Source organism: Gallinula chloropus, assembly GCF_964237585.1.
Source record: "Gallinula chloropus genome assembly, chromosome: 1".
In the NCBI taxonomy this organism is placed as follows: Eukaryota; Metazoa; Chordata; class Aves; order Gruiformes; family Rallidae; genus Gallinula; species Gallinula chloropus.
The window spans coordinates 91,481,744-91,496,218 of NC_140085.1; the positions used below are offsets into that span (position 1 = coordinate 91,481,744).

The window sequence follows — 14,475 nt, forward strand, 5'->3', positions numbered from 1 at the left end:
AAGGTAGTTTAAACAGCTTTTTATCTCTGTTGGATCCCTGTCAGTCAGGGGAGGAGGAGGTGAAGAGCAATGACCTGAGCATAGCAAATGCTGTGTTACCCTCTTGCATCACGATTATTTCATTTCTGAGGGGAAGTTAGAAGCAGCAACAGGAATAAAAGCAGCAGTTTCTGCCTCGTCTTCCAGAGCAGCATCAGCAAGCGTCTGTACCATGACACTCCGCTGCATGCGTCTTGTCTTCTTGCTTCTGCTGGGATCGTGGTGGCCGGACTCAGAGAAGCATGTGGTGGGAGCTGTGAAGGTCAGGGAGCACTACATAGCTGCTCAGATCACTAGCTGGACCTACAAAGCAGCACCTGAGGAAAAGTCCAGGTAACAAAGTACAGGACAAGAAGGATGAAACTAGTCCTGTCTTGTGAAATGATTTGTGTCTTCTGTCTCCTGTGGAATTTCAGAGCCCTGGAGGACTTCAGGGCCTGATTTGTTCGCTTCAGATTTGAGTGACTTTAAACAGCATAATCTGAACTGGAGGCAGTGAAGTATTAAAAGCTCCCTTTTATTTACTTCATTAGCAAGTAGAATTATTTTTATCTTTTCACAGCACTTCTATTAAATATGTTCCAGGGCTTGCTTCCATCTTCTCTGTGGGTTGATGCTGCTTGTTTGTGTGTTTTAATGTGGTTACTTTAGGCGTATGGATTTTGGGTGATGTTGAGAGATGGTGTGTTAAAGTTTCAAAAACTTGCAGGCTTCAGAATTTGCTGGAGGAATAAATACATTCCCTTTTGTGTACTATCACTTTCACTTATATCAGAGCCTAATGAACTTTGGAACTAGCTGTGTTGTTTCTGAGTTGTTCAGTAGTTTTTGTGAAATATCCATCCTGAGTTCTGCCAAGTAAAGTCTGTAGGATCAGGCACTGATACCCTTTATTAAGTGAAAATACTAATAATTTGGGGTTTCTTCAGATTCCATTGCAGAACAGGCAGCCTAGACTCACGCACCAATCAAGCATATTAAGTATCTTATTTGTATTACTGCTATTATAATTATAAACACTGCAAGGACTATGCAACAGATGATGAAGCTTGGATGTAATTTAGATTTCTTATGCTACGTTCAGTATAGATATCATACATAGCTTTTATTTACTCATAAAATGTCTTTAAATGGTAGAAATTACTCCTGCTTTCAAGTGTGTATTTGAATGCTACTGCATTTGTATTTATGTTGGTGGATCACTTTATTTTTAACATGAAATTTTTGTGATGTATATTGCATTTCTGGATGTTATGGAAAGGGTCTTTCCAGTTCAGATTTAGACTTTCTAACTATTCTTGCTTTTCAAGACCAATTAAAACAAAGTTTCTGTGATTTCCAGAACTCCCCTTGGAAGTTTAATGCAACTGGTATAAGTGTAGTGTCATGATGGCAAGACAGAAGAAAATGATTTTTTAATATAGGAATGTGAAGCCAGATGCCATTTAAGTATTGACCCAGACATGTGAATTTAGTAGTCAGAACTTCGTTCTCATCTGCACTGGATGCATCATTGTAAATATCAACTGCTGTTTTCATTAAATGTCACATTGTTGATTGATAGTTTTCATGCAGAGCCACAGACAGCCTCAAACATTAGTTGAAATAATAGGAGGTTTTTGTAAACAGTACCATTGAGATATCTTTGTATTTGGAACAAGTCACATCACAAATTGGTCTGATGAACTTAAAGAAATTTAACTCAAAAATTAACCAAACCAACCACAAAGATGCTCACCAAGGAAGAGTTGTTGGCTTGGATCCCAAAGGCATTTGGGTATGCAGCTTGCTTGGGTTTTACTAGAAGTTTAATATCTAAATACAGTGTAAGAGCCTGATGCTTCTCTGCTTTTGGTTCTAAATAAATGAAGAGAGGCTGAAGAGAAAAATTGGTCCATTTGGGGTTATTTCCTTAACCTTCTAATCTGCAGGTTAGAAAAGGACGCCGCTTCTAAGTGTCAGTCATCTTACTGTCATAGAGCTCTATCTGTTACCCTGTACAAGTGATATTTATAAGACACTTCAGAGCAGAGTGAGAATGTATCATCTGTGCAAGCAGCGTGGCCCCTGCTGTTCCCAAAAGTTACGTGACTAGACCTGCTTGTGTAGCCTGAGATCTTTGAGGCGTTAGTAAGCTGTGCCTGTTGTTCCTTCCAGCTATAGAATTGGTGTCAGTAAATCTCCCCTGCCACCCCACCTTCTTACGGCCACGTTCTAGGGAACATGGCCACCACAGGGCAGCACCTGTCTGCGAAGATCACGGATCAGGGCTTTCTCCTTAAAGAGTGAAGAGGGACTCAGAGGGACTTACAGAAGCCCTCTGCAAAAAGAGATCTCCCCCTTATGGACCCTGGGTGTCACTGACGACAAGCTCGCTGGGCTGTCTCTGCCCAGACTCTCTGTGCTTGAGCAGCCCACCCGCTCGGCCCAGCAAGTGTGCCTGACAGGGCAGTATGGAAAAAGCAAGTGGGATTGCTGTGGGATGCAGCCATCTTACATGCTATATGAAACCAATCAATAAATGTGAAACGACGCAGCCTACTATCCCTCCAGCCCTCTTATCATCATGATTTCCATTCTGGAAGTCTCGTGTGCAGGTTTTCTTCTGCTTTCCTAAATCTTTTCTAAAACGTGGTGTTACGGCGTCCCCAATTCATTTACACTGAAAGACTATCTGAAAGCAGTCTTCTGACTTGCTGTGAGATCCTTAGTCGTTGTCAGGGAACGGTTTCATGCTTGCTGCTGAGGTCGTGGCTGCTGCAGGGGCTTTGCTGTTAATGCTGATGTGTAATCTCTGCGGTAAGTTTGAAGTTCAAGCGTGGGGCTGAGTAAAGAGAAGTTCAGGTTTCTTTCACTGTATTTTTTCAGATGCTTTTGAGGTTAAGTGTGGTCATGACATCTTCCTCTGTGTCTTGAGTAGACAAAACAAAGACACTGTCATTGCCAAATCAAAAGGACCTATAGAAATCACTAACAAAATCAGGGTGAACTGTGGTAGGTACGGTCCTTGAATACCTAGTATGAAATGGCCTAGCTGAGGAACATTATAGATGCAATAGAGGGAGAGGGGAAGACAGACCCTACAGAGCTTTGGACTGCGTGCCTTTGCCTTCAGCAAAATGTGCAAGTGATGAAATGTAATTGTGAGATTCGTTTTCTGAGATACCCATTAAGCAGCATCTAATGGGTATCTCAGAATGGCATCTCTGGGAATATTTGTCCTTTTAATTGTCTTTGAAACTCTTTTGATTTCAGATTGGAACATTCAGATCCTGTGTTCAAGAAAATTTCTTACAGAGAATATGAAGTGGATTTTAAAAAAGAAAAACCAGCAAATACGTTTGCAGGTAAACAGGAAGGAAAAGTTTTCATGTTGTTTGTTGCTTGTTATAAAGCCAGTAACGAGCTAAGCAAGCTTGTGGTTTTGTGCCCACTGTTTTGTGCATAAACCAAATAGGCAGAGGGGATGAGGTCTCTAGGGAGCAGCACTAGGCTTTCAATGACCATGGAGAGGTTGGATTTTTAGACGTGGGGGCTCAGTCCTCTCTGCAAATTAATTGCACTGTACAAAGTTGTTCCCTTTGTTTTCAGCATCTGTTGAGAATTCCCATCCACACGTAGACTTGCACAGTCACAGTGACAACTCTGTAAATTCACAGGGAAGGGGAGCTCAAGGCCTGAGGCTAAATACATTTCTGATAGATCAGTGGAAAGGAAATTAAAAACTCTGAGGCTGGGTGTGAAAGGTGCCCCCTTGCCTTCGTGTCTGCTACTGTTTGAAGACACTTCAAATGGATGAAGGCAAGTTCTGGTACTTATACCATATGTAACTATGGTACTTGTGTTCTGGTACTTACACCGTATGTAACTATGGTACTTGTGTCCTGGTACTTACGCGGAGTACTTATGTAAGTCTGCACTTCGTATTAATAGATAAAATAACTTCAGATGTTAGATGTTCACATTTAGCTTTCAAAGTAAATGTATGTGTGACTGGTGATACAACATTGTTACAGGCTGCCCTGAAAAATCTGGCCCATGATATGATCCCTTCCAGGTTACTTTCTTCTGTGTTTTGCCAAACTGCTGGGTTTTTTTGTTTTTTTTTTTTCCCCCAAGAGAAATAAATAAGAAAAATAGTTAACAAGGAAACAGACAAACAAGGCAAAGGTTGTCTTAACATTTCTCCCATTGCTTATTTTTATAACATGGGAAGTAGGGATACAAGCCCCTCTTGAAAGTTTTTGCAGGCTATGTCTCAAGAAAATTGCACTATGGAACTGGTTATTTAGATACATCTTGAGGCTGAAAGATCTTTTTGTTCCGTGACTTCTGGCATCAACACTGCTACTTAAAGAACAGCAGACATTTTATAGTTTAAATTTTGTGTGAAGGATTCCTAGAAATTCCCAAAGAACCTCAGTATGAACCTTTTGACATCTGGAAGTAACTTTTTCTTTCCATTAACTACCATTGTCCTGTGATTTTTAAGTGACAGTCACCAGATAGACAGTTTATGACATTCCTGACTATGAGCTGCGGGTTTTAAGTTCCCACGTGCTTTTTTTATGGGTGAATCTTTGTTGCATGTCATTCTCTGCCTGTGGTAGGTTTTCAACTTGTACTTTGAAAGCTCATGTGCTCTGCCGGTGGGAGAGAACTCTTCATTTCACTGAACGTGCCGTTTCACTCACATTTTCCTCTCTTGAATAACTACAGGCCTTCTGGGACCAACTCTGCGTGCCGAAGTGGGAGATACCTTAGTAGTTCACTTTAAGAATATGGCTGACAAGCCAGTCAGTATCCATCCCCAGGGCATAGTTTACAGCAAAAACGCAGAAGGTAAATAGTATAAAAACTCCGTGTTTTGTTCGCTTACTTGTAAACTACTGCTTGAAATATTGAGATCAGTGTTCAGTGTTCCAGATCAGTGTTCGAGGATTATGTGTAACACAAACATCTCTTGATCCTGGACTGAAACTTCAGATCCATTGTTAGCTCTTTTCATGTCCATCAGTGGAACACTAGGAATATGAGTGTCACCTGACAGGCCTGGTGTCCTGACCAGCTGCCTCTGTGCTAATACAGTTTCACAGAATCAGAGTGGTCAAGGTTGGAAGGCATCTCTGGAGGTCATCTGGTCCGGCCAGTGTGTAATTGCAAAGTATTCTGTTTCAGTACATGTAAACTCTGAAGTGCAGGTCTTAAGCCTTTCCCAGGTCCCTTGTAATGGGATGCATCAAGGCGTTACTTCTAAAGGCAACTGGGAAAGTGCTGGTCATGTTGTTCTCATACCTGTGAGTGTCCTGGGTTTTGGCTGGAATCCAGTGGATTTTCACAAGAGGCTGGGAGGGGACACAGACAGGACAGCTGGCCTAAACTAGCCAAAGGGCTAGTATCATCATGCTCAGTATTTAAAATGGGAGCTGGCTGGGGAGGAGGGATCACTGCTCAGGGCTGGGCTGGGCATCGGGCTCTGGGGGTGGGCAAATTACATTGTGTACCACCTGCTTTGTGCATTCCAAGTGCGGTTGTTGTTATTTTCCTTCCTTTGCTGTCCTGTTAAACTTTTGTATCCCAACTCATGAGTTTTACCTTTGTCTTCCAATTCTCCTTCCAATCCCACCTCAGGGCTGGGGGGAGGAGTGAGGGAGCAGCTGGGTGGTGCTCAGCTGGGGCTAAACCGCAGCAGTGAGCAGAGGTTGAAGCTTCAAGCCATCCTAACCCTAGCCAGACTGATGGAGGGCCACACCTTTTGGCAGCAATGATGGCTCTAGGAAATGTTTATTCTGTAAGAAGCAGGATGGTGGAATAGCTACTCTCCAATATGCTGCCCTGCACAGTGTGAGTGGAATCATGAGTTATCTCATTGAAGCTGCAGTATCGTGTAGGCAAGAAACAAAACAAGCAATTGGAATTGATTGTTTATTGTATATTCCAGATGCTTTAATTGGTCTTTGTGTTCATGCCACCCTACTGACTCTTTTCTTGGCAGGCTCCCTGTATGATGACAGAACATCCTCTGCAGAAAAGCGGGATGATGCTGTACTTCCAGGCCAGATCTACACATATGTGTGGGATATAACAGAAGAAGTTGGTCCCAGAGAATCTGATCTTCCTTGTCTTACTTATGTATATTATTCTCATGAGAACATGACAATGGATTTCAATTCTGGTCTGATTGGAGCCTTGCTTATCTGCAAGAAAGGTAATGAAATGCTTTAAGACTACTACAAGGTAACATAGTTTCATAGTTAGGGTTGTTTGATAACGAGGGAAGACATTATTTTCCTTTTCACATCTTTATATACAGTGTAAAGTAAATGGTTTTCAGCATCTTTGCTTTAGATGTTAATTTTTTTTAAATGCCAGCTGTCATGCAGATACAGCTTATAAATTTTAGACAGAGCATGCTGTTATTAGATACATTTTCCTGTACTGGTTGCATTTATCAGTTGCTTAACTGCAAAATATATGACCTCAAGTTTCCTGTCTTAGAATAAATATTTTTGAAGCTTCATTCAAAGTGGTTCAGCCATTCCACACAATAAGGCAAGAAATAATTGGTTTACTTGTGTCTTTTAAAGGCTGTCCGATCAAGAGGCTGTAGCACTCTCTATATCAAGGGTTTGAAATCACAGAGCAGTGTGTCTTTTGACAGTCATCTGAAAATACAGCCAAATTTGAATAGATTAAGAGTCTTTGCAAATTGCTTTGCATATAATCAGGGACTTCAGGTTTTAGTGGTTTGAGTCATTGAATTCCATCTCCACTAATTTGAACTGGTGTCTTGCAGGACTTGTAAATAACTGGTAGGTACGTGCCACTGATTTGAGGGAAGTTTGAAACAGCATGACACTGTGTAAACTACTCAAACTCCTTGCTGATCTCTTAAATCCTCATTTTTTTCCAAGTCATATGTACCCTTCTTTTAGTGAAAGCTCTGTGAGTTATTTGGCTCGATCCCCGTTCCCTGCAGTTTCAGTTGAACATTTTGTGTAGATTGCTGACTGCATGGACTTGGACCTTGAAGCTTTCCTGAAAGTAAACATAAAACTGGTTCAGTGTGGATTGCACATGGGCATTCTTCTCACTGATAGATATGCATTTAACTGCAGAACACGCCTACTCATGTCACCTCAAAGGAGTGGCATTGCTATTGATTACGTTCCTACTGAAATTTTTGAGGGTTTGTGATTTTAGTATTGCCTAGGACTTGTTGTTTTCCTTATTTTTACTGGATTTTCTTTCTCTGTGTTTGTGTGTACATGTGCATTTTATGACATACTGGTAGAATCCCAGAATCCCAAGGTTGGAAAAGACCTTTAAGATCATGAAGTCCAACCATTCCCATCCTATGCTAAACCATATCCTTAAGTTCCTGATCTACCCTTTTTTTAAACACATTCAGGGATGATGACTCAACCACCTCCCTGGGCAGCCTGTTCCAGGCCCTGACAACTCTTTCAGTGGAAAATTTTTTCCTAACATCTAATCTGAACCTGCCTTGACACAGCTTTGTGCCATTTCCCCTTGTCCTATCTCTTGTCACCTGGCTGAAGAGACCATCTCCTACCTCTCTATAACCTCCTTTCAGGTAACTGTAGGCCTTCTCCAGGATAAGCATCCTCAGCTCCCTGAGTTAATCTTGACACATGCTTTGGCATTGCTTGCTTTCCTTCCTTCTCAGGCTTCTCAAATTCATGCATATATTGTGAGCTTGAGTTGGTGTGGTGGTTTAGGCCTGGCTGGAGGCCAGACGCCCACTAAGGTCGGCCTATCACTCCCCTTTGAACTAGGACAGGGGAGAAAACATATATATGAGTTTGAGATGGATTGGTTTGACCACTACCTTCAAGAAAATTTGAGCATGTTTCTAGCTAGAGCAAAGACAAATGGTTAGCTATGCAAATTTCTGAACAGGGTTTCTTTGAGTGGGCACTGCGGGTGATGGGCGTGTGATGGGCCTGTGTATTTGGTCTGGCTGGTGTGGAGTTAAATTTCTTCACAACGGCTCCAGTGGTGCCATGTTTTGGATTTGTGGCTAAATAGTGCTGATAATCCACTCAGGTTTTAGCTATTGCTGAACAGTGCTTGCACAGTGTCAAGACTTTCCTCTTCTTCATCCTCAGATCTCCCCAGCCAGTAGGCTGGGGGTGGGCGAGGGGTTGGGAGGGCACACAGCTGGACAGATAAATCAAATGAATCAAAGGGATCTTTCTTACTGTGTAACATCGTGCTCAGCATCAAATGTGGTGGGGAAGAGGGATGTTGACTTCCAAAGTGGCTGTTCCTTAGAAACTGGCTGCTTTGTGGGATGTGGTGAGTGATTTCCTTCATATTGTTTGGGTTGGTTTTTTCCCCCTCTCTCCTTCATCTGTGGAACCACCTTTACTGACCCACAAGTTTTCTCACTTCTGTTCTTCCTGTTCTCTCCCCTGTCCTGCTGGGGATGGGGAGGTGATGAAGCGGCTGTGTGGGTTCATGGCTGCTGGCTGGGTTCAACCCACCACAGTCTTTATGCATTAAGAGCAGCATAGAAGATATAACCTGGGAAGGTTATATAAAGCAGACTTTTGTGTTTAAGCACTAACTGAATGTTCTTGTCATGACAAGCAGACACATTCCTCTGTTGATCCGAGACATCCTGTGTGCAGGAAAACAGGACTTTGTAGCCTTTCATGAATAAAAAGCCTTACGTTAAAGATAACTGCTTCTAATCAGCAAACTCACAGACTGTTTAGTTCTTGTAGTCCAGAGGGATATCTCTTTTTTTGGTTATATATCAAAAGTAGAAAAGGAAGTTGTTTATTTGAGCAATCTACAGGAACAATCAGTGAAATAAATCACACCAGTTCTGCGTGGCATGTCCAGAGTGAATTCTACTTCTTGATAGAAATCACACCTGCATCGTAAACTCAACTGGATAGTTTCTTTAACTGATCCAATTTGTACTATTTGTCAAAATCTCTTTTTATTTAATGGTTGTTTTGCGAGTGATTGGTTTTATGGCTTTTGAAGGAGCTGATGACTTCAGTGTAGTGCTTGAAAAGGCAGCATTGGCCTTGCAGATGACACTGCCATCATTCTTCTCCTTGCCTCGTGGTCCCAAAAGAGAGACTAGCACCTGATTATGGACAGAAAGTGGTTTGGCACTCCCATTCGCTTAGGCAATCTCTACCACACACTGCCAGAATTGTCTGAGGCAATTCAATACATGTTGTTTCATCTCCCCTGGGATGTTATAAGCTTCTGTTTTAATGGCTTTCAAAAATAAAATAACATTATGGGTACTCTTAAGGTCTTGTCTGGTATCATCCATTACGTGCTAAGAGGTGAGACAAGCCCACTAAATGCACATTAATGCCATTACATCGATGTGAGAAGTGTTTTACTTCTGGTTCAAATGGAGACCTGTTGTTTCTTGTCCACAGGAAGTCTAAATGAGGATGGGTCGCAGAAACTTTTCGACAGGGAGTATATACTGATGTTTGGTGTGTTCGATGAAAACAAGAGCTGGCAAAGATCAGCGTCACTCAAATACACAATTAATGGCTATACTGATGGAACGTTACCAGGTACTGTTCAGGCTTGTCTGAAATTAACATTGATGAAGACTGAATGTTAATTTTGCTTGCTTTTTATGCAATAGAACAGGATTGTGGCGGAATGGGATACAGCCTTTTTTAGAACATGTCTGTGAGCATCTAAATTCTAGAAGAGAAATTGTGCTGCTGGATGGAATCTGTGCCATATTGCTGATAAGAACAAGACTCTTCCTAAGAAGAGTTCTGCTCTAAGAACAGGATTGCTAACTTTAAAAAATAAGAAATTCTTCCTTTTTTTTTTACCTAGCTGACAGGGAGAGAGTGATGTGTTTAACTGAGCTGCTGGTTTTAGAGCAGCAGTTCCTGAAAGTGGAGAGTCATTACCACAAAATCTGGCAATTAAATGGGAAGATTGGGAAGGTGGCAATGGGGCTATGCTGTTGCTAGTATTTTCCCCTTGTTCTCCTAAGGAAATACTTTTGTAGTGGACTGTTCCCAGTCCATTGAGCAAATGCAAAGCCTGTTTTAGGTGGGGCTTTCTAAACGAATATGGGGTAGGGTAGTTACTCTCACTAGGTACAACCTTGGTCTTTAGCTTGGATCCTTCCTTTTTTTTTTTCCTAACAAGGACAGATCAGCTTTCCAAAAGTGGCTGCTGGTTTTCTTCCTCACAGTAAGTCAGGTTGTCACTTGCATGTAAGATTTAAACACCTGTTTTCTACTGCCATGCAGGATTTGGGCATCTGTTCCATTTCACAGAATCACAGAACGTTAGGGGTTGGAAGGGACCTCAAAAGATCATCTAGTCCAACTCCCTGCCAGAGCAGGATAACCTAAATTAGGTCACACAACAACATGTCCAGGCGGGTTTTGAATGTCTCCAGAGAAGACTCCACAGTCTCTCTGGGTGGTCTGTTCCAGTGCTCTGTTAAAAGCTTCTGAAACTTCTCATTGCAAATACTGATCTGAGGAGTCAGAGATCTTTGTTTTTAATGTTCTGAGTGAATATTCTATTCAGACCTACTGTGCCTAGGGAGCTTGCTTGAATTGCTTGTATTGTGAACTCCACTCTCGTTTCTCTTTCAGATGCTGAGGCTTGTGCATATGACAGCATTAGCTGGCATTTGATAGGAATGAGTTCCAAGCCAGAAATTTTCTCCATTCATATCAATGGCCAGTCCATGGAGCACAGACATCATCGAGTTTCTACTGTTAACCTTGTGGGAGGGGCATCAACCACAGTCAACATGACAGTGAGTGAGGAAGGAAGGTGGCTGATATCTTCTCTTGTGCAAAAGCACCTGCAAGGCAAGGAAACATCTATTTACTAGGCAACTGTTGCATTGTCCTCCTCTTCTTTGTTCCACATGGCTTCTGCGGTTGCAGTGGTACACTTACTGTGTTTCAGATGGTTGTCATTTCCCTAAGAAACCACTGGAGAACAGGGCATTCTCTTGGAATGAGCAGCACATGGTGATCTAAAAGGCGTTCTTATCTGAAACTTTGCTGCTGTGTGCAGATCACAGAGCAGCAGTGAATCACTGTCCAGTGTCTGAGTCTGTGAGCTGTTCAGATAAGCACTGTTATAAAATGAGTAAGGAACCACCTGTTTTATGAGAAACTGACCACTCTGAGCTAAGGGCCACTTAATCTGATAAAAATAATTGCTGTTCTTCATCTGAAAGTGGGTATCTCTCTCCTAGCAGTGATCAGAATTCTGGTTTAAAGAATGAAAGAAACGTCTCTCACAAGAGCTGGAAGACATGTTGGGGGTGGGGGGAGGAAACAGGAAAAAAATAATAGTGTTCTGTCTGTTCAGCTGGTATTTTCAAAGAAGGCTAGTTGAGAGAACGTCTGTATTCCATTTGATTAATACGGGCCCCTTGGAAGGCTCCCAGCCTATAGATAGTCTACGTGGATGCAGCCTTTTCAAGCCTAAAAAGATGGGAATCAGATGAACGTGTGCTTGCTGGCAGCGCAGCCTTAGCCAAAGAAATGAGAAATTCAGTTGCAAACTGGAAAGTGGTGAAAAGGAAAATCATTATGGTACTGTTTTTCTCTCAATTAGCTGGAATGCACGGCTACCTCACTGTAAAAGACTGTGGGGACAAAGAGATGAAGAGGAGTCGTCTCTCCTATAAAGAACTGCTCATGGTCAAAAGCTGGGATTATTTCATTGCTGCAGAAGAAGTTACTTGGGATTATGCCCCAACTATTCCTGACAGTCTTGATAGGTAAAATAATACTTGTTAATATTATCTTTGTCAAGATAATATGGAACCAGAATAATTTAGGTTGGAGAGGACCTCTGGAAATCCAACAACAAAGATGGATCCACCAGCAAAGTCAGATCCAGTTGCACAGGGCTTCATTCAGTTGTGCTTTCATTGTCTACAAGGATGGGGACTCTCCTCACTCCAGCTGCACAATGAAGGAGTTTTTCCTTATATCTAATCAGGCTTTCTTATGTTGCACCTTGCATCCATTGTGTCTCATCTTTTCTATGCAACTCTGGGAAGTGTCTGGTTCTGTTTTCTGTCTAATCTCCCATTTGATAGTTGAAGATAAAAATAGCATGCTTCCTTAGCTGTGTCTGCAGACAACTGAATACACCAAGATTTTGCTTCTGTGCCATGTGCTCTAGCTCCCTAATCATTGTGGTGGGTCACCCTCCACTGGACTCTCCCCAGTGTGTCAATGACTTCGTTTGCTGAGGACCCCACAGGTGGACATACAATGGGGATGGCAAAATGTGAAAAATGTTTAGGACATGCCCTAAATAGCGTATAAGCCTATTTTTTAAATTACTTTTCACCATAATTCTACTGAAATAAACACTCCTCAAGAGGAAGGGAAAGGGACAGAAGGAATATTTCTGGAGAATAAAAGTTTTTAAAAGTTCAGTACAATAAAGTGTTCAGGGAATGGGAGACAGAGAGGTCTCTGTAAATGACCTTTGCATGGCACCAATGTAGATGTAGTAAAAGTCGTCATAAGTAAGAATACTGGGTTATTTTGTTCAAGCTAAGGTAAATAGAAGGAATTCTGTAACATGCACGAGGTCATAGTACACAATGCTGCCAGTGCCCAGTAAGGTTAAATTTGCAGCATGGCGGTTCCCCACTGCTAGAGTGCTGGTGAGTTCACAAGCTCATGTTCATAAGAACCTTTAAAGATATAAGCAGAAGAAGATAACTTCCTTACCCTGTGTGGTGTTAGAGTTTCATATACCTCCTCAGAATATAGTGTTCACATAACCCTTGAAGTATTCCTCCTCCTTTTTTGGTATGATTTGCTTCCCTTTTTATTTGTTCTTGGACTGCATAGAGCACACTTTTATATCTTTCCCTGTTAGCTATGTGGCATTATTTAGCTGTCTCACAGCACTTATTTTTTTTCCTCCTTTATTCAAAATTATAGAATTTATTCAGTACTTATATGCATTATTTACAGTATTTATATACAGAATTCATTCAGTAGTCTTTTGTTTGAAGTGCAAGCAACCAGGAGAAATGTGTTTCTCTGTGTTACTTGCCAGTGCTTATCCTAGTTTTGCTCTCAGTATTCACAATTCTAATGTCTTTAAACCAGAGTATAACACTAGTTATTGTATGGTGCTTGCCAGGGGTTAAGATTATCTGTCCCTGTCTCTCCTAGATTCTTTGCTACTGAAAGAAAATTGTTTATTTTTTTTCTGTGCTCAGTAGTGCCTTTGTAAAAGGAGACCAATGATTTCTGCTGTCTTAACTTGAAAATGTAGATGATGCTTCAGTTTGTTTCTTTCTTGCACGTGTACCCGATTAGATTAAATGTAAACTCTGACACTAATTGGATCGTATGTGATACTAAACTACAAACAGTGTTCCAAGGTGGTTCTTAGTAATTTAGGTTAGAATTTGGGGTGAAGAGCATTAGGTTGGTTTAGGGTTTGGAAATATTTTTTTTTCAAGCAATTAGGTTTCTACAAGTTGCTTGAGTACTAATTCTGTATTCAAACAGATGTCACCATTCAAGTTTTGTTGATTGATTGTCGTTTCCTTTCCTTTTTAAGACACTATAAAGCACAGCACTTGGACAACTTCTCAAATCTCATAGGTAAAAAGTACAAAAAGGCTATTTTTAGGCAATATACCGATGCCAGCTTCACTAAACGTCTGGAAAATCCTCGTCCCAAGGAAACTGGAATCTTGGGTCCTATTATCAGAGCTCAACTAAATGACAAAGTCAAAGTAAGTAACATAAATTCAGAGATTATTTACACTATAGCATAATTTTCTGTTAGGCTGTAGTGCACTTCTAAGGGGATGTAGCTGTGAGGCCAAACTTTGAGCCCCTCATTCCTTATGTTGTGCTTTCTGGCTGTTTTAGACAATAGCACTCATTTTTCATAGTGAAATGTTCTTTCCTGGAGTTCTGAAATGAAACTACAAAGCCTGATTTGGTGAATGCTAAATTATGTTTTTTTCCATTTTCCTCTCAAATATAGGTTGTATTCAAAAACAAGGCCAGTCGACCCTACAGCATTTACTTCCATGGAGTGACACTTTCAAAGAATGCAGAAGGAGCTGATTATCCTCCGGATCCCAGAGGTAAGAAACTTGTGAGTTACACTTTGCGTGCCACTAACCGTTGTGGAGGGTTTCACTGCTTTGAAGGAGATAGTGTGGCTAGAAATGTGCATTGACTGGGAGACCCCAGGTCTGTCCTCTGACCTGTTGTAACACCTCGTAGAGAAACCAAGTTGTTACCCGAAAAGCATTGGCAAATAAACTTGTTTTCTGTTCCTGCTTGTGATTTAAGAGAGACACAGACATTCATACTGAACTCCAGGTATCTCAGAGGTAGCTTGCAACGTTATAACTGCACCAGTTCCATTAAAATTGCAGCC

The 14,475-nt window shown here is 41.4% G+C and overlaps 1 protein-coding gene across 1 annotated transcript in view; it reads left to right on the top strand.

Moving 5' to 3' along the window:
* Window positions 1-211: 211 nt before the first annotated feature.
* F5 (coagulation factor V) overlaps window positions 212-14,475 on the top strand; it is a gene marked incomplete at both ends in the record, with an annotated part of 31,781 nt that continues 17,517 nt past the window's right edge. The window contains 9 exons of the mRNA XM_084279459.1: window positions 212-372; window positions 3,295-3,386; window positions 4,759-4,881; window positions 6,035-6,247; window positions 9,474-9,617; window positions 10,674-10,895; window positions 11,656-11,821; window positions 13,639-13,816; window positions 14,074-14,176. Of these exons, the coding sequence (XP_084135585.1) occupies window positions 212-372; window positions 3,295-3,386; window positions 4,759-4,881; window positions 6,035-6,247; window positions 9,474-9,617; window positions 10,674-10,895; window positions 11,656-11,821; window positions 13,639-13,816; window positions 14,074-14,176 (1,402 nt within the window). The remainder of the gene's footprint in view (window positions 373-3,294; window positions 3,387-4,758; window positions 4,882-6,034; window positions 6,248-9,473; window positions 9,618-10,673; window positions 10,896-11,655; window positions 11,822-13,638; window positions 13,817-14,073; window positions 14,177-14,475) is intronic.